Genomic DNA, 21,444 nt, shown 5'->3' with positions numbered 1-21,444 from the left:
GGAGTGTACCACTGATTATCTCTGATTACTAAGATTATGTCAAAGAAGACTAGGGCTGAGAAACACGAGAAAAATCGTCAAATGTGACATAGCCTTAAATTTGACATGCCCAGAGATTTTTCAGTCATGTAAATTGACATAGTCCGGTGACAAGATCTGCAACTGCAGTTGGCAAGTTTGACATACTCAATGAATAAAACTTGTGTAGTACAACATCAGCTTTGCTTCCCTTACTGGGTCGTTCTCCTGTTGTGTTTCCGGTGACCTTCTGAAGCAAATTGGTCTGGTCTGCACCTGGAAAAGAAAAGAACATATTCTGGAGGTATCAGGAACTCTTTGTTCCTTTTCACTGATGTTGCAAAAGAGAGGAGCAAACCATGACACTTTTCTTATTACTGTAAAATAAGTGGGCTGGAAGAGTGGATAACAGTGCTTCCTAACAGCTCCAGGAGAATGGAATTAAATCCTGGCCTGTGTGGAGTTTGCATGTTCTCCTCATAGTTGTGATAATTTCCCACCCACAACACAACAATATTTACTGGTGGAGATGTGCATAAGTGAATCCTGCAAGGAACGGACATCCCATTTAGAGACGAGCCCCATTCTGGAGCCTAACCAACTGTTTGAAGCACCTGCAATGGAATGAAATTGTAAAAAACATTTTGACGGAATAACTGGAAAGCAAGGTAACCTTCACAGTTAATGCTAGACTAGAAAGAAACTGCCTATGTAATTAAGGGTAAGTGTGACAATGCGGGTTCAGCTCCGTGCTCCCATCGGCTGTTAGGGAGCTCTTGAACCCAACACCGTCGGTAATGTCACCGATGAGCTAGACAGTGAGGCAATAACAATGAACAAGGGGATGATGTAACAAATGTGCAAAGTGCTTTTATTCAAAATAATCCAAAACAAAGTGTTCAAATCAAAGTGCAGCAGTGCATTCAAAAGTCTTCATTAAATAAATAATCCATTAAAAGAAATATGTGGAGGTTAAAATACAAAAACAACAATCCTTTAAAACGAGGTTAAAACGTTCTTTCAGGAAGCAGTCTTTAAAAAAAACAAATGACAAGCCCGATGCTCCTTTTCTGTTAGCATTAGCGTCTCACCTGCTTCTCCCATGCGGGCCCTGCAACAGGCAAGACGCTCTTAATGCAGCTGACCTTCTGCCTACTTCTACTGTTACTGTCAGTCGCCTTTCCGATCCTTGGCTCCGGTCGGCTCCCCCTGACAGTGACCTGGGAATTCCTCCAACGGCCAAGGCTCTCACGTGGAGGACACCACATCCTAAGTCCTGACTCCCGCTGCCATCCGCGGAGAATCTTCCGCCTTCCAGTTACTCCTGTCCTTCATACAAAACTCTGCGGGAGCAACAACCACTACTACGCCCTGGGTGTCGGCCTAACCCCTGGCTGTCTGCTCTGCTGCCGCGAGCCTGCTTTCTCTCGCTCACTTGCACCGGCGGACGCTCTCTCTCTCTTTTGCTTGCTTTTTCTTTCTTTCTTTCTTTCTTTCTTTCTTTCTTTCTTTCTTTCTTTCTTTCTTTCTTTCTTTCTTTCTTTCTTTCTTTCTTTCTTTCTTTCTTTCTTTCTTTCGCCACCTCCCGTTCTCTTTCCTTTCTTTTCTTTTTTCCTAATCCTCCCCTCTAACCGGCTCGCGCTTCCCTTTATGCCGAGGGACATAGCAGCTGCAGCACATTAGCCACAGGAACAATCACGGATGTGGGCAGTCTCTCACCTGTGCACTTAGGTGAGAAACGCCCACACCGCAGATTGCCCTGCGGCTCGCTACAGCCACCACGCCCCCTCCTAAGCCGCGAGCGCAGTGATTATTTATTTTAAACAAACTGGCCTTTGCTGGAAGAGCTGTTGACCCATAACACCACAGTAAGTAAAAGAAAGCAAAGTAGTTTCATAATGAAAAATGGCAAAGAAAAAAATGATAAAGTATAAGCAAAGCATCAACCTCTGACCACCGTCCTGACAAGTGTTTTGGCTGCTGCCGAGGACAGAAAAACTGCCATTTTTTTAATGGATAGGAGGGTGTGGAGCAGTTGGTTCTCTTCTAGTTGACAGAGCTGTGAGACAACTGTTAAGATAAGCTTTAAATTGTGGCTTTGGGCAAATGTCTTATTGTTCACCTTCATCTCTGAATGACTGGAATCTGTCCCCTGATTATATATTAGGAGGGCAATTCAGTAGGACAGTGCTTATCAATCATTAGCAGTGCACAGTTTCTCTAAAAGCAATATTGCCTCTTTGAATGCAAACAAGCTTTTTCCTCTGAACAGATTAGATTCGTCTGTCTGTCTCCAAGTCACATTCCAGCTTCCTGTCCTGACATCTTCAAATCTTTGTTTACTTGTTTATTTTGGGAGTGTGTGGGGGGGGGGGGGGGGGGGGGGGGACCTGAGAAAGGAATTAGAAACCGGATTTCGTCTAGCCTGGCATTTCACCAGTCTTTGCCATGCTGACAGTCTTTGTTGTGTCCCAGCGTTGCCTCAGGGAGACTTACAGTTCTACACTGAAGCTTGTAAACAGACAGGCCCATTTGTCTCAAAGCTGAAAAGCCAATTGTATTCTTCCTGAGAGCAATGAGCAGGGGATCGTTTTACAGCTTAATGGGCTTGCAGAGTAAATGACTGAAAACAAACATGAAAAAAGAGGAAAAAAAAAGGCTAAGACAGGAAGAAAGGGCCAGATGAGCAGGCGGCAAGCCGACTGCTCTGGACGGCTTCAGTTTGCTGTGCAGATTAACATCACGCTGCTAATCTGTGATCTCAGTCTTTCTTTTCACTGGCGCAAACTGTGAACCAACTGTGCTTATGATTTCATTTAGAAGTCCTGGTTGTGTGGCTGATTCATTGTGAAGACTGGTGGGTGCTGCTAAATTCTGTTGGATGCTTTTTGTGATATAACAAGAGTAAAATCAAGTGTACGCAATACATTGAACTTTATTTAATATATCACCTTTCATGGTGAGCCATAAAGCAGGGCAACAGTGCAAAAAAGATTGTAACAATAATTCTAAATGGCTTCTCCTTCTTTTGGTACTTTGTCATGGAGAGGTAAAAAATGGTCCTGTTCTTAGTTATTCTCTTTAAATTTATGCTTTTTGTATAATTACAGTTGCCCTTAACATTAGCAACTCCACCTTAACTCACTTTTTTAATGTTATAAATAGGGGGTTCCACCCCCTGCTCGCTTCGCTCGCACACCCCCAGGTTTGGTTTACCGGATATCCAATTTAAAGAGATTGTTATTTTCATGTGAATTGTTATATATGCATTATTTTCACTTTTACTTTAAAACTTTTGTAAAAACAATACTTTATTTCTGGCCCCGGGCGTGGTTAAATCTCTCTTGCGGGATATACAGGTGCTGGCCATAAAATTAGAATATCATGACAAAGTTGATTTATTTCAGTAATTCCATTCAAAAAGTGAAACTTGTATATTAGATTCATTCATTACACACAGACTGATGTATTTCAAATGTTTATTTCTTTTAATTTTGATGATTATAACTGATAACTAATGAAAGTCCCAAATTCAGTATCTCGGAAAATTAGAATATTGTGAAAAGGTTCAATATTGAAGACACCTGGTGCCACACTCTAATCAGCTAATTAACTCAAAACACCTGCAAAAGCCTTTAAATGGTCTCTCAGTCTAGTTCTGTAGGCTACACAATCATGGGGAAGACTGCTGACTTGACAGTTGTCCAAAAGACGACCATTGACACCTTGCACAAGGAGGGCAAGACACAAAAGGTCATTGCTAAAGAGGCTGGCTGTTCACAGAGCTCTGTGTCCAAGCACATTAATAGAGAGGCGAAGGGAAGGACAAGATGTGGTAGAAAAAAGTGTACAAGCAATAGGGATAACCGCACCCTGGAGAGGATTGTGAAACAAAACCCATTCAAAAATGTCGGGGAGATTCACAAAGAGTGGACTGCAGCTGGAGTCAGTGCTTCAAGAACAACCACGCACAGACGTATGCAAGACATGGGTTTCAGCTGTCGCATTCCTTGTGAGTCTGGAGGAAGAGAGGAGAGGCACAGAATCCACGTTGCGTGAGGTCCAGTGTAAAGTTTCCACAGTCAGTGATGGTTTGGGGTGCCATGTCATCTGCTGGTGTTGGTCCATTGTGTTTTCTGAGGTCCAAGGTCAACGCAGCCGTCTACCAGGAAGTTTTAGAGCACTTCATGCTTCCTGCTGCTGACGAACTTTATGGAGATGCAGATTTCATTTTCCAACAGGACCAGGCACCTGCACACAGTGCCAAAGCTACCAGTACCTGGTTTAAGGACCATGGTATCCCTGTTCTTGATTGGCCAGCAATCTCGCCTGACCTTAACCCCATAGAAAATCTATGGGGTATTGTGAAGAAGAAGATGCAATACGCCAGACCCAACAATTCAGAAGAGCTGAAGGCCACTATCAGAGCAACATGGGCTCTCATAACACCTGAGCAGTGCCACAGACTGATCGACTCCATGCCGCATTGCTGCAGTAATCCAGGCCAAAGGAGCCCCAACTAAATATTGAGTGCTGTACGTGCTCATACTTTTCATGTTCATACCTTTCAGTTGGCCAACATTTCTAAAAATCCTTTTTTTGCATTGGTCCTAATTGATATTCTAATTTTCCGAGATACTGAATTTGGGACTTTCATTAGTTGTCAGTTATAATCATCAACATTAAAAGAAATAAACATTTGAAATACATCAGTCTGTGTGTAATGAATGAATCTAATATACAAGTTTCACTTTTTGAATGGAATTACTGAAATAAATCAACTTTGTCATGATATTCTAATTTTATGACCAGCACCTGTATAGCGCTGCTTGCGATGTGAAGGAGAAGCAGTCAGAACATCTGCTGTCTTGCTGCTGGCAAGCTGTGAGCTCTGTTTGTCACGCTGCTCATCAATCATTTAAAAGCCTGTACAGCAGCTGTCCTTTTGCCACTTTGCGTCTCTGCCGCTCGCGTTGTGAAGGGGCAGGGGGTTGCTGAACACACGCTAAGGAGAAGCGGTCGAATCATCTGCTGGCGAGCTGCATGTTCTGCTTGTTGCTTGTGGTTGTTATAAGAGCTGGGAGCGCATGAAGTGTGTCTGCCAAAGGCATTCCAACAACTGCTAGGTTCGATGTCTGTGAACTTGTTCTAAATTGTTTGTAAGTAGGGCGTAACATGCAAAAGTCACCGTATCACGGGTTTTGCTTCCTAAGGTTGTAATGTCTAGTCTCGCGTGACATCAAAGTGTCTCTCCGAGATGATCACGTCTTGCTCCCTTCGCTCAACCCCCCTGGAGGCATGCTACGCTCCTGCCACTTCGCGTCTCTCCCGCTTGCGTTGTGAAGGGGGGCAACTGAATGCTCACTAAGGAGATGCAAACAGATCACCTGCTGGCTTTGTGCTGCTGAGTTGCATGTTCTGCTTGTTGCGCTGCATGTCGATCATTTAAAAGCCTGTACAGCAGCTGTCCTTTTGTCTCACTGCCTTGTCTCGTGTGAAATTAAAGTGTCTCTTGCGGGACGTCAAATGGTCTTCCAAGAAGATCGTGTCTTGTCTCCCTACCAAGATTTCCCAAGATTTTTTTTTATAATAGAGAGATATTGTTTGTAAGCATTGTTTAAAATTTTAATTTTAGCATTTACCTAGAATTGTTGCATTGATCAGACAGTTGCTTCAGAAATGAGGATACTGAGATGGATGTGTGGAATAACAAAGTTTGATAAGATCAGGAATGAGAAAATTAGAGGTACAGATAAAGTTGAGGAAATCTTAAAGAGAATACAGGGAAGAAGTTTAAAGCGGTACAGACAGGCCATTAGAAGAGACATACAAGATGTGGAAAGAAGAATCATGGATACGGAATGGTTGGGACTGAAGAGAAGAAGACAACTTAAGAGAAAGTAAGAAGGGCGACCTGAAGGAGGAAGAGTTATCAGGTGAGGAATTGTACAACAGACGAGATTGAAGAAGCCTGGTCCAATAAAGCGACCCTTTAAGAAAGTGGGAAAAGCAAGGTACTACCTGTATTAGCAGTCTATACCCCACACATAATGAACTCAGTGGAAGGATTACAGGATTCCTCATTAATACCGACTTACTCAAATACTTTTAAAACATTTTTTAGACTGTAATAATGCTCCTTCCACCATTATGTTTGCTGTGCTGAGTTGAACGACATATACCATAATGGCACAATAGTTAGCATTCTTGCCTCTCAGGTTCCAGTGTCCGGTTCAAATCTTCACCAACTATTGTCAGGGTGGACTCTGCATGTTGTACATGGGTTTTCTTCTCACATTCCCATGTAGGTTGGGTTAGTTGACAAAGTGGTCCCTATGTGTGGTTGTAGTTGTAATAGTAATCTTTTCATATGGATAGAATACAGCAAAATTCTTATTTGCATGTTCAGCCAACACACCCTGGGGTTGTATGCAAGTGAGCCCAGCAGTGGAATGGCACCAATATTCAGGTCATTCTTGGCATTGAAGACAAGGTTCTAAGTTTCTTTTTTTTTGAAAGCAGCACAGTGTAAATAAGTTGCATCCCGGGGTGTTTACTCAACCCAAGATCATACATATTGTCAGTGGTTTTCTTAAGTGTACAATATACAGAACCATAACCATTTTTTATGTTGCACAATATTCTACACATCAGCCTTTCAAATAGCTATTTAATTATGTTTTAAGTAGGATGCTATTTTTTGACAATGCTCATACTCAGACAGATAATAATATAACAATAACATAATATTCTCAAACCTGCTTAATCCAACTATGGGCTGGAACCTGTCCTGGCAGCACTGAGTTCAAAGCAGGAAACAGCTCTAGACAGGGCACCAGTCCATTACAGGGCCCTACTAAGACAGATGTGTTTCTTACTATATAAAGTAGTACTAGGGTGTTGTACCGTGTTAGCCATTATGAATGTAGAGCAAAGCCAAGCAAAATGACACCTTTTATTGGCTAACTAAAAAGATTACAATATGCAAGCTTTCGAGGCAAGTCAGGCCCCTTCTTCATGGAAGATGTAATTTACTATATAAAGAAAAATAAACAACAAGACACAAATTAGGCAAAGTACACAATGATAGTGGCCTACAGATTGTGTATCTGTTTGTTTTTCAATATGGACTGCTAGTTTCTCAAGCACTTAGTAATAAACACTGTTAGGTCTTTTGGAATAACTCAATAAAAAGTTCTTTAGTAAACCTCCAAAACTGTGAATTGTACCTGAATACTTACATTTGACACAGCTAATGATCATTAACTGAATTTAAAAAGTAGATGGATCGGTGTAAAGTACTGTTATTTATAATTCCAAGTGAAAATGGGAATGGGGATGTTGGTTGTTTTTGTGAGGAAATTTTAAATAAATGCGTATCTGACAATATGGAATAGTGTAAATCAACCGTAATATAAAGGAAAGACCACCATACAGAGTTGGGGCACCAATGGTAAACACTGTACTGTATAGCTGATGGTAAAAATGTAGCAAGAAAAAGGTTAGTAATAAGGACAAGAATAGCAGCTAGTGCTGTGATATGGCATCTTCACCAGACAAGGTTTTTTGAGATATCGAGCTGCTGGTGGTGATGCTCAATTATATCAGATCTACAGAAGGGGGCTGGTTTATTAAGGTGGGCGCGGAAGTGATGTCACAGTTCTTCATGCCGTGAAACTGCTGGTCTGAAGGTAAAGAGAAACGAGCATCATTAGGAGACGGTGCCAACCCTTGACTCAGGGTGGAATTACAAGATAATACACTCTGAAGTCCTCTCCATTTTGCACAAGGGCGACAACATTGAACCCTTACATACATCATAAAGTATGAACACCTGCCCCAAAAGCCCTGTGTAGCCAGAAATAATAATAAAAAAAAGAGCAACAAAGTCAAAGTGACCCAAAGGGGGACAGCAGAACTGCACAAAAAATAAACCTTACATATAGTAAATAACAAGTCATGACTCCCAACCATTTAACTCCAAACGAGTCACACATAGAACTGCTAACATTTAATACCAGGACTGGGCACACTGTTAATTCCTGCAGTAGATAATTCAAGCAACACAAGTTTACAGTAAGAAGACTTTCAAAAATTGATGAATACAGAATCAAGAGGTTTCCAACAAGAGGCCAGGACTAACTTTGGACAGTTGCAGGAAAGAAGTATGACAGAGATCAGCAAGGTCCAGTATAATAAAGTCTTGAAGAGAAAAAGGCATGTCATAGGAAAAGACTATATATCACAGCTCCAGCTTATTCAAAACTCAGCTACAAGAGTCCTTACTCGAACCAGCAGCAGCGAGCACATAACACCCATCCTGCTCCATCTCCACTGGCTCCCTGTGTCTTACAGAATGGAATATAAAATCCTACTAATAACCTACAAAGCCTTAAATAACCTTGCGCCAAACTACATCAGTGACCTTCTCCATCACTATGTGCCTGCCCGCCCACTAAGGTCCTCTGATTCTGGCAATCTTGTTGTGCCCCACACTAATCTACACTCCTTGGGTGTCAGGGCCTTCAGCTGTATAGCGCCTAGACTCTGGAATGACCTACCGAAATTAATCAGGTCAGCTGACTCCATGAATTCTTTTAAAAAACAACTCAAAACTCATCTGTTCAGGAAGGCTTTTAGCTCTACTTGACTTTATTACCCTTCTCTCAGTTTACTTCTCTGTCAAGATGCTCATGTAACCTGTATGTGTGTGTGCTAGACCATCAATTATGTTGTCTGTTTTTTTTTTTCAGAATTCACTGTCTTAATCTTCTTTATTTATTTATCTGGTTTGTACAATGCTATATACTGTATACACTGCCGTTCTTTATTATATTCTGTAAGTGCCTTTAGCATGGGAAAGGCACTATATAAATAAAATGTATTATTATTATTAATGAAAGAAACTGTGCCACAGCTTACCTAAAGGCTCAGACTTTGGACATTCCCAGTACATATGTAAAAAGCTGCCAAAGGCTTTCAGATGAACAATCAAATAATTGGGGTCATTAGAAGGGCCCAGATCAAAATGTTTACGGTGGGAGTCCAATATAAGCAGTTCACAAATTTAAATTAGGTGCACTGAAAATTTTGTCTGTTTTGGATACAGAAGGGATGTTCTTGAAAATTAGGTCCCAATCTAGATCAATAAACATTGGAAGATCTCACTCTCGGACAGACTGAACAGGCTAAGGCATAAAGGCAAACAGCATTCATCGCAAGAATGAAGGATAACAGAGGGTGGCAAGAAAAAGAGATACCCCCAAGCCCTGAGAACAGACCCATGTCTGAAGCAGAAGAGGAACGAGCAGACAATGTGGACTTGATACAAGCCCACAGGTTAGATCAACTCAAAGTGAAGCTTATTTGCAACACTACATGAATTGCTGCAGAGTCTTCATAGGAGAGGACCTTCAGTGGCTTAATGAAGAATAATAAACTTGAAATGATGGATGATCTTTTTGGTTTAAGCAATTTGGGTTACTTTTAATTTCTCAGTGAACCTCACCACTTGCTCAAATTAATCTGTAATGCAGAAATCAGAACAAATAATAAGCAGATTTTATATTGTCTTTTTAAGGAATATTTTATCATTGAAGAAAATTAATGGTCGATACACGTTTGTTCTTCTTAAGTCAAACAGTTTGTGTTTGAGGAGCTGTTAAAAACACGAGTGAGACTACACCACTCCCATCTGCTCTGCTCAGTTGCTCCCCTGACACCTGTAGAGCAGGAGGCACAAGAGCACAGACTATGATCAGATTCGCCCCCAAGGGACAAATACTGCCTGGTGAAGCATGTGGGCTGCCCTTCATGTTGCAGAGCCGATGACTTTTATTTCTCATACTGTTCAATGAATTCAAGGTTCAAGTTACTCAACCTTTCCAGGTAAAATGATCAATTGTTAAGGCCCCCAACACACATTTACTTATACTCTTTTGCAGTAAATGCGATTGTGTAGTAAATCGTAATTTTTCCAGTTCATCATATCTTATACATTTTGCTTGTAGATATTGCTTTTTTCTATACATATCTATTACTGTCAAAAATATTCATTAAATTGTGTTCACCATGGAATTAGTTGTTTTTGGTTTTGCCAGCAGAATTAGCCCTGGATTTGGAGGCATAGCTTTATGTTTAATTTGTAAGACCACTAAAATCATTCCACTTTAACCCAATAATTAAATGACCGGTACGCTTGAGTGAGGTATGACATTTGATCTAAAATAAATGTTAGGGTGCCAACCGATATTGGTGCCAGTAGGAACAGAAATAGCACTCAGTGGAGCAAAAATAAACAGAAACATAAGACTGTAGTGCCTCTGTAAAGTGGTCTGGTCTGAGGTACAGCTCCATCCTTTGCTAAGTCTACAACCAAATGAGATGACAGCTTCCAGGAATGCCTCAGATTTATTGTCTACTTGGAGCTGTGGGAACAGAAAGAAATGATAACATTAGCGACAGTGCTCCCTCTCATCCCGGGGTGGTATTGCTTACCTCGAATGTGCCCATAAGGTGACACTCTGGTGCGCATGTATGACACTGGACACATACTTTTCTCTATTAAATAAGTTTTCCATCGTGTCTGCATTATTCAGCCTTGACCACTTCCCTCCACACCACTTGCCCAATCATTAGTACTATGGGCATCCTCTCTGTGCAACTCCCTGTGACACTCTCAGTGCTAACTTGCCCTTCAACGTAGTAAGTTATAATGGCAAGGCAGAAAAGCAAATTACCTATTCAAGAATGTTGAATTTTAGATTGCAATAGAAAAGCAGCAGCAAGAGCTGATAATAAAAGTCAAAAAAGAGGAAATGAACAAAAAAAGTGCTGCATATAATAAAAATCAAGAACAAAGAAAATCATCCAATGAACAAAGAGGAGAAACATATCCCAAACAATATGTGAACAGAACACAAAAAAGTAACATTTATAGAATATAAGTTGCAGGATACAGTAATTCATAATATTGTTTTTGACAATATGTTTATTATTCATTGGTATTTAAAATAGACAGCTGTAGTGAAATACTCAAGTAATTGATTTTCTATCTATAATAAATAAGGACCAAACCGTCTTCCTCCCAGACTCCGCTTACTCTTCTATATACCATCTCTTTAAATACAATTGCTTTCTCTAACTGAGGAGCGCCTCGATGCCCTTTGAGCGGCTCAGCCGTGAGATATCGGGTGTTTGGCACCCGCCACTGGCGGTTGGTGGGCAAAATCCCCTACTTTTCAAAAATAATATTCAATGTGGGTTAACAAATTGGTTTCTAGATTCTATGGTACTATGACAGAACACTACATTAAAGAACCAATTGAAGGATTTCTGGTTAATTTAGTTCAACACATACATGCTTTTCAAGAGACAAAAAGCAATTGTACAATTATAACTAAATTACAATATTACTATTCTATAATAAATATAATATTAAAATAATTACTAATAGGAAAATATATTTTAGGAAAGAAGCATGAAGCGATTTCATTGCAAAATTACAAAATGATGAATTAGGAATATATATGCATTACCATAAAAAGAAATCTCACTATCAGTTGATGGGGATACCTATACTGCAGAATGGATGGTAAGTGTTTTGTATTCAATTTTCATTGAATAGAAAAGACTTTTATTTAATATATACAATTCTGTAATTTAATACATTCTTGTTTGTCACAGTGCCGGGGAGTAGTGTGTTAGTTTCACATGCAATAAGAATTTCACTGTACTCTGTACACATGCCAATATGACTACTACCACTAGTGCTATCTCAGGGTACACAAATTATTGTATTTTAAAAGTGAAGTACCATTTTAAAGGATAATCTTTGTCTTACAATGAGAAACGGTCAAAGGAAACATAACGATTGAATGTAAACCATATATCTATTGTATGCAAGTAAATGTCTTAAGTACATTTTTGTTTTATTACAATAATATATCTCTACAGTAGCACTTGCGGAACAAACTATTTCAACCAATACAGATTTTCACAGTTTCATTCACATTTCAGCTTTCAAATCCATTTTTTCTGTCAGCATTACTGTATTACCCGGTAACCACTGAAGTTTAAATCAATGCTTTTTATCTGATTGGGATCAGAATGTGATATGTATAATCTCAGCTAAAATCTTTAGCATATCCTCAACCATTATAATTTTTTTATCTCAGTTCTACAAAATGCATAACACAGAAGCACAATATTTCTCTGTATGAAGATTGTTCATATTTTCTAGTCACAAGATAAAATGCAATGCAGCAGATATTCTTCACTGGATTGGGATTGGTCATAAAACTGATTCATAGCACAAAAAAAGCAATCTTGCACACTGGTAAGCTGAAGTATGGTGCCATCTAATTTCACTTTGTTTTTAACACAGTAGTCTCAAACAGGAGCATTCTCCCGTTTGCTGTCAGGGTTAAACGAAAGAAAAAGGATAAAATGGCAACAGCTTCTGACCTTCAGACATGACTTTTGAACTTTGAAGTCTTTATCTGATCCAGACATTCTATACTTTACCTTCTTGCACAGGAAATTTGTAAACCATTGCTAATGTCCCAGGAAATAAGAACTTAACCTTCATATACCAGAAGGGAGTTCAATAGGTCCTTTGAAAAGGTCTGCACTGAAATTTGATCGCTACCCTGAGAAGTCATACTGTTTCAGCTCATGTACAATTAGGTGCTTAATACACTTACTTTGCATTGTTCTTATAAGCTTTTCATATTGTTGTTTTGTACTGTATTGCAAATTGCTTTATACAGTATCTTTAATATTGAAAATCATTATATGTATATTCCAGAGATCTATTGGTTATTTTTTCAACAGTGTAGTAAAAATATACTTAAACTAATCATTCACTTTCAGAGCCCACTTACTCCAATTTAGGTTTCCAGGGTATGGTCACCTATCCCTGCAGGATCAAGCACCAGGCAGGCAACCCAGAACAAAACCTCAATTCACTGATGGGCAAACTTGCACACACATCCCACACTCACTGAGACTGAGACACTTTAAAGTAACTAATCAACATAAACTGTACTGCTTCTATAATCACTATTTGCCACTATCCCACTGTGCACTCATTCTACTTTTGCAGACTGAAACATAATTCCACAGGGATCTTTTCTGACTCGCCACTCCTCCCTCCATTACTCTGCTCAGACTCCTCCTGCCTGGTAAAAAGGCTCTGACCATTCAAGACCAATCGCACCCATTTCAGTTAAAAAAATTAAATTGAAATTGCCCAATATGTTTAAAAATTATAGGGTAAGCTTAAGATATATGTTAGGAGGTTAAGAACACTTCCAAGTTTTCATCTAGGCTTAAGGTCCATGTTTCAAATAAAGTCTGTCTAATCTTTCGGTATTGTGCTGCATTGCTCTGGAAAGGAAAGCAGTTTATATGGATGTTTAAAGCAATTACCTTCCCAAATTTACTGAGGGCTTGTCTTACATATAATTCCTGTATAAGCCATTAGGAGTGATGTGTATCAAGACTAATCAGAAGTAACCTCTTGAATTAGCTCAACAGACCATCTACAGTACATCAGTACTAATAACCTCAGCTGCCGGCCTGAACACTTCACATTTGTATAAGGCAGCTTTTGAACCAGAAAGTATTCTTGAAGGCAGGGCCATCTTAACAGCATTATAGGCCCTCAGGCAAAGCAGTGCACTGGGACCCTTACCTACACAACCATTCAGCAAGTCACAACATACATAGATTAGCATGGGGCCCCCAGGCTACAGTCCAGCGTGCCCATGCGTTAAGACGGCCCTGCCTGAAGGTAATGACTGATTGTATCATGTTGTGTTTGACACACACTATGCCATCCCTATCTTAATTTGAAATACTCAAGTTATTAAGTGCTGACAGTATATGGAATAGACCTTACTTATGATTATTATCAATGTGAGTTCATATGTTTTTATATTTTGGCACTATTCACAGCATACTATGAATAACTTGTGTAAATATGGTTCCAAATTCAGTGCTTCTTGTGATTCTGTATTTTCATTGGATATCTGGGAGGAGTGCACAATACAAATAACTGGCACACATATTAATATGCTGATTGACAAAAATAAATTAGCCAGTTTACGTAAATGTGGATGAGTGAGACAGACAGGGATTTTTGCTGTAGGGCTGACTGACTGACTCCCTGTGAACTTCAACAACAAAACATGTACAGAAAGAGAAACAGAGAGACAGACTCCATCCATCTGTTGCCCAACCCGCTATATCCTAACTACAGGGTCACGGGGGTCTGCTGGAGCCAATCCCAGACAACACAGGGTGCAAGGCAGAAAACAAACCCCGGGCAGGGCACCAGCCCACCGCAGAGCGCACAAACACACACACACCGAGCACATACTAGGGACAATTTAGAATCGCCAATGCACCTAACCTGCATGTCTTTGGACTGTGAGAGGAAACCAGAGCACCCAGAGGAAACCCACGCAGACATGGGGAGAACATGCAAACTCCACGCAGGGAGGACCCAGGAAGCGAACTCGGGTCTCCTAACTGCGAGGCAGCAGCGCTACCCACTGCACCACCGTGCCGCTGAGAGAGAGATTCAATATTGTTAATTGTTCAGTCACTGGCATTAAAGCAATTAGGTCATTTTGTTTTCTGATTGGCCTGTTCAGAACTCACATTAACAGCCACTGTATATAAAGTAGAAATCATACACAAAAACAAAAGCAGGATGCATAAAGGTTTTGGATTAAAAAAAACATTTCCAACAGACCAGATAAGGCGATTTCAACAATAGTTCATTTAAAAAAATCTCAGAAACACACAGTCACTGTATATTCAATACAGGATTAAAAAAAACTGCATGTTCTTCTATAAATTGAGTAAGAAACAGATGGCACAGGGGGTAGTACTGTTACTTGTGACGTCTTGAAACCAGAACCATGGGTGGATTTTTCTCCAGGCACTCCAGTTTTCCCTCCACATCCCTCCCCACAGACGTACACGTTAACTTAACTGTTGATTCCAAATTAGTTCCATGTGAACACACGTTTTGTTGAGTTGGCCCTTTGGTGGACTGGCCACCCCTCTACAGTAGGGTTGTTCCCTGCTGTGCTGCCAGGATAGGGTCCAGTCCCTGGTGACCCAGAATTAGACTAAGCAGATCTTGGAATGGTATGTTATAAAATAATACAAAGAACCAAATAGAAACTTGGCCACCATGTTACTTCAACTTGTTCATAGATTTCAAATAAGATATTCACTAACTACAAAGAGGACTATTTCATTTATGTTAGGTAGTATGCCCAGAGGGGACTGGGTGGTCTCGTGGCCTGGAACCCCTACAGATTTTATTTTTTTCTCCAGCTTTCTGGAGTTTTTTTTTTGTTTTTTCTGTCCACCCTGGCCATCGGACCTTTCTCCTTTTCTATGTTAACTAATGTTGTCTTATTTTAATTTCTTATTTTGTCTTTTATTTTTCTTTTTTTTCATTATGTAAAGCACTTTGAGCTACTTTTTGTATGAAAATGTGCTATATAAATAAATGTTGTTGTTGTTGTTCACCAAAAAAATATTATGACATAAACTACCAGAGACAGTGAACAGTTCTTGAAGTTGGAGCAAATAACATAATAATCTGTTTTGGTGATTACACAGTAACACTGCAAAACCTCCATGATAGCATTATTCAGGCAACAATTTTGATTAAATCATGGGTTTTGGAACAAAGAAAATGTAATAATTGATACTACCATAGAATCTAACAATAGCAACACAAGCATAAAGGTTTCACAATCATCAATGTGTTAGCAAGCTGAGTGGCCTAGTGGCCAATAATCCGAGCTTAAAGCGAAACAATGCTCACTTCACACCCCACCACAAACTTAACTGCACGATCGTGAAAAATGAGCATCTCACTTGTTAGTATTCCATTGGTAGAAAAGGGCAAACATTTGTAGGCTCAATGTAAATATACTTTCAGATTTTGTTTATAAAAAATAAAGTTTACGCTTTCTTGTAGAAGATTATTATGACTAATTTGAAAAAATATGGAAATGCATCAAAAAATCTAGAATCCACTTAAGACAAGTCAGATCTGTTGAAAACTGGAACCTACCCCAGAAACATTCTGCATACATCAATCACAAGACACACTAACACACACTTTCACAGACACACAAAATCACTCATATACAGTAGGACCAATGTAGAGTTACCATTTATCCCAACATATGTCACTGGGATGAGGGATACTTAAGAAAATACAATTCTGAAAAACTGAAGCTAGCAGTAGCTGGCTTATTGTAAACAGTTTTTCAATTAAAAGAAAGATATTAGTATGTACAAAGAATGCATGGATACTTTACAATGAACACTGCCTAAAACTGCTTTGACAAAACAGCCAAGAGTTTCTAATAAAATATATGTTTTATTTTCCTTAATATGCGACACATATACTGTAAATTTCCATATACTTGGATTAAACAAATTATATATTCACAATTGACATAATATTGATAAACAAACATATTATGATTAGAATAACATAAAGGTATGCTTCTAACAAATGTTTCTAAATTAAATTTCCTTTCATTTGTAATTTTTTTAGACAGTAATGCTATATTTTATATATAGCTCCGTCTCTTTTCCTCCTGACTCAAGCCATCGAATGAAGGGAGGCGGCCCCTTTTATACACACCCGGACGTGCTCCGGGTGCCTCCCGATTAGCTTCCCCCGGCAATTTCCCAGTGTGGCGGAAGTACTGGCTGCGTACCCAGAAGCACTCCGGGTGTCCCTGGTCTTCTTCCCCTCAGCACTTCTGGGTGTAGCGAAGTGCTGAGGGCCAGGGCTCCTCAGGCATTGCGGCGCCCCCTGGTGGTGACCACGGGCCCCTATAGGGTTGAGCTTCTAAGCTCTGTTCCCGTGGTCCCCAAAGCCACCAAGGCGGTCCAGCCACTCGTCACAATATATATAATTTATTATATGAGGTATTTACAGTACTTGATCATAATTGTCTATATTCTGTAAAAGAAAGTATTATATTTCTGTTCCATTCCCTGTTATAATTCCTTCATATAATAACAAAATTAATGGTTTATAATTAAATGTTAGTTTGTAAAAGTCAAAGAACTTGTTTTCTTCCTATATGAATATTACAATCGACAGGGTTTTAATGCAGATATATCTATTTTACTCACCACCCTTTATATATATATCATTTTTACAATGATATTCATAAAAACTCTTACTTTTAAAACATTTTTGAGGATTTCAGAAAGTGTTCTCTATGTACAAATCAATTCAATTATAAAACACTTTACCTGCTGTTGTGAGTTAAAATGAAAGCCTGTGACCCTTTAGGCACTGATTTAAGGGAAAGCATTATACTAAATAACTGATCATGCTAAAATACTGGCTTAAAATGCTGTGAAAATGAAAATATCTGATAATCTTCCAAAACAAACACTTTTGAGACAGTGTATATTTAGTCTGTAGGAGGATCCTGGAGAATATGTCCTTTTATCATTTAAACATCCATCACATTTTTTCCAGCAATTCAATAAGACAACAGTTTAAAATATTTATTTGTAAACTTTACATTCCCAAAGTAAGTATTCTACCAAAGAACAGAAACATGACGGGCCACTTTGACAAAACAATAAACTAAATCATTCCACCAAATGGGAACAAAACACATAAAAATAGGCAAAAAGAGACATAAAAATATGAAAATGTAACATAATCACTACAATAGGAGGACAGGGTTTCACATACAGTTTTATATGCATTTGAAACTACTATATTGGTATTTTGGATTCTTCATAGCTAACGAAACCTTGATCTGCATTGTTCCTGGAATGAAGACTTAACCTCCCGAACGATCAGTGGAGAAATGAACACCAAAGTGCCACCAAGCTGTGCAAAAAGCAAACAATTTTTAAAAAACAAACACAGAAACATACTTAATTCAGGAAATATAAGAAAGTCAAAATCTATAGTACCATAAATGTATATAGAGGAGTTGCTTTTTCTGTCTGAGTTTGTGTTAACTAAAATTTGCATCGACATACAAGACATGTTATCATCATAAAACATTTTTTTTATTATTAAACATATCATTAGTAACAGCTTATTTATCTTATTGTTAAAATATATATAGTTATGGCTGTGTTATAAATGAATTAAAGTATCCTTACCATAACAATGAAAAAGTAAAATACTGAAGTCCATCCTAGTTTGCTTTCAAACAAAGAGACCAGATACTGCAAAAACAAAAATCACAACAGCAAATTAATTAAATTATGCTACAAATAGCTGCTTCTTACATTGCTGATGGGAAAAAGTGTATAGTATGTTTGAATTACCAGACTAATGACGACAAAAAGTGACTGCAGCACTTCTACACTAAAATTTTGTCCTAAACCTCTAAACATTGCAACAAAGTATTTTGTAATTATGTTGAAAATATCATAGAAAAAACTACATATGGAATCTCATATGATATAAAGTATGTACATGCAGCACACAAAAGTATGCATGTTGAAATCTTCACTCTAACTTTAAATGCGGTGCGGGGGATGGGGGGATAAAACTCACTGGCACACTGAAATATTCAAATCTATTTATTACACTGTGAAATGCAGAAAAACTTGATTTCAGGAACTATCTTTATGCTCAAAGGTACTTTTTAAAATGTATATGTAACAATGATGTTCTATAAGATAATGAGTATACATCAAACAAACACAAAATTTAAAAAATGTTGTTACCGTAAATAATACTGATACAGCAAATCAAAATTGATAAAAATTAAATTCCTTTATAATTTTACCTTTGACAACTATTTCCACATACATGCAAATGCAGTGTTCTTTTGATTTTTTTTCTGTAATTCAGCCAGAAAATATCAACATATGGAAATTAAAAGTTTATACAGTAATCCCTCGCTACTTCTCGGTTCACTTTTCGCGGATTCACGACTTCGCGGATTTTATATGTAAGCATATCTAAATATATAACGCAAATTTTTCGCTGCTTCGCAGGTTTCTGCGGACAATGGGTCTTTTTACTTCTGGTATTTGCTTCCTCAGTTGGTTTGCCCAGTTGATTTCATACAAGAGATGCTATTGGCGGATGGCTGAGAAGCTACCCAATCAGAGCACGCAGTTAAGTTCCTGTGTGCTGCTGATTGGCTCAGCGACGGAGTGCTGCATTAACCAGGAAGTCTCATCTCACTCATTCAGCATTAACGTGCTCTTGCTACTGCATTCAGGGCATTATCACCTTCATCATCATCATTTTTACTGCGCAGCATATTCATCACCATCATCACGTCATACATAGCTACGTGTACTTCGCTATACAGTAAGTGTAAACTTATCTACCGATTTCATATTGCTTAGCAGTTGTCCCTGTTATTAATAGAGTAAAGGGTGGGTTGTAAACAATACAGGGAGGGTTTAAAAACGTCCAAATACATGTTAAATAATTAAATAAATATGGTGTCCCTACTTCACGGAAATTCAGTTATCGTGGTCGGCCTTGGAACCTATCTCCCGCAATAAGTGAGGGATTACTGTACTAGTAATATATTTAACGTAATTCATTCACAGTTATATTGAGTTGAGACAAAAATGATTCCAGGAGTATGTGTTAAAGAGCAACATAAAATTATACAGTAATTGCTATTTTTAGTATTTCCATAAACTGCATTTTGTCTATTTGACTGTTACATCTTTGACTATGCGATAAGAAAAGGTTACAATGATTTAGAGTTTTGTTTTTTTTTTTTGCTTTTAATTTTCAGATGCCTAAGCAGAATAGTTTGTACAGAAACCTGAGTAATGTAGTAAAGTCATAGGCCAAGTTTATGACTAATTTCTGTAATCCCTGATGTAGCCGTGACATTTGATACATACTGCCATCACACAACACTTGTTATCTTAATGGCAATTTGAAATGCTGAAGTCTATAAATGGATTTAGTGCTATCATATATCATACTTTGTGAACACCATCTGTGCCCTCTAGTGGTGTACTATGGTTTTAATAGACTCCTGAAATTTCTTTTAACATTATATTGGTATTTCTTAATAGATTTCACAGCCAAAAGGTGCATGCAGTCACTCTTCTTTCACAGCTGTCTGATCAAGGCCTCTGTCTGTTTGTGCACTGGATTCTGTACATACACGTGTCACTTAGATAAATGTACAACTTTGAACTGGACCAAAATTTTAATGTGTTGCATGGTACTACTGAATAATTTTACATAAAATCTATTAAGAAAATTATGTCATCAACAATACTTTGTTTATAATTAAAATATTCAAAATATTGTCTCCACTGTTTGGCAGATGTTTATCCTTTCTAAAGTCCAGCCTGGAATAAGCTGATTTTAGAGAATACATAAATCAATAGTTTCCATTTATATTACAGCTCATATTTCAGTACTGGCAGATATTAAGAAAAGTCTTCTGAAATTATGTTAAAATGTAATGTGATTCCAAATCTTATTTAGGGATGCTTAAAACACATAAGAATATTAATATTTCAAACAATATTAATATAGTTCATGTCTAATTTTCTACCACATGAATCATTAAAAACACAGAAAATGTCATATATAAAAATAACTTATATGGAAACCATACATTAAAATAAAATTTTACATTCCGTTTTTTCTGAGATTGGTACAGTGACATAACTCACAAGGCTAGGTTTGAATCTCAGTTTTCGCAATGTTTCTATGGAGTTTTAAATTCCCCTTGTGTCTTAAGGAGCCTTACTATGTATTTCCCTAATTCATCCCAAAGAAGTGTGTGTTAGATTAATTTGTAGTTCCAAAATTGGTCCTATATGAATAAGCATGGATGCATACAGCATTGTTTCATGTGACAGACTTGCATGTCAACCACAATCAGTTCCTGCCTTGCTCCCAATGCTCCCATGATGGGTGCAGACACCTATGAGGCTGAAGTCGATTAAGTGACATCAAGGATGAATGGTTTAGGGTAAAAATGGTCTAATACAGGTGATTTATTCTCTTCTAGTCTTTTCAAACTTAGTGGCATCTTGTACTTAATTATCTCTAAATAGTTTAATATTTCATTAATATTGTTTGTAGCCATTATTTTGTTACTAACATCTGAACAGGAGAAAATTTCAGGTAATATAATTTGAGAGTTTTGGCCATTTCCTTATTTGGTAAATATTATTTCCTCCTTACCATTCTTAATAAACTTAGACTACTGGTATTCATACTGCTAAAATAGTTAAAGAACCAGATATATATCTCTTGTATTATCAGCCATATTTTTCTTCAGCTTAATTTCTGCATTTTAAATGTATTATTTAACTGCTGCACTCTTGTACTTAATTTTCTTGTAGATGTCACTGAGCTGCTTTTTCTCTTTAACTTCCTTATCATCTTCATATTCA

At 38.2% G+C, this 21,444-nt stretch overlaps 1 protein-coding gene across 1 annotated transcript in view; it reads right to left on the bottom strand.

Moving 5' to 3' along the window:
• Positions 1 to 16,415: 16,415 nt before the first annotated feature.
• The window catches only part of slc37a3 (solute carrier family 37 member 3), a 54,240-nt gene continuing 49,211 nt past the window's right edge, over positions 16,416 to 21,444 (bottom strand). Inside the window, exons 14-15 of the mRNA XM_028809401.2 lie at positions 18,205 to 18,270; positions 16,416 to 17,923 (exon numbers count right to left, since the gene is read on the bottom strand). Coding sequence (XP_028665234.1) covers positions 17,834 to 17,923; positions 18,205 to 18,270 — 156 coding nt within the window. The 3' untranslated portion in view covers positions 16,416 to 17,833. The remainder of the gene's footprint in view (positions 17,924 to 18,204; positions 18,271 to 21,444) is intronic.

This window comes from Erpetoichthys calabaricus, chromosome 1 (assembly GCF_900747795.2).
Source record: "Erpetoichthys calabaricus chromosome 1, fErpCal1.3, whole genome shotgun sequence".
In the NCBI taxonomy this organism is placed as follows: domain Eukaryota; kingdom Metazoa; phylum Chordata; class Cladistia; order Polypteriformes; family Polypteridae; genus Erpetoichthys; species Erpetoichthys calabaricus.
This window is presented reverse-complemented; position numbering and strand designations above follow the sequence as displayed.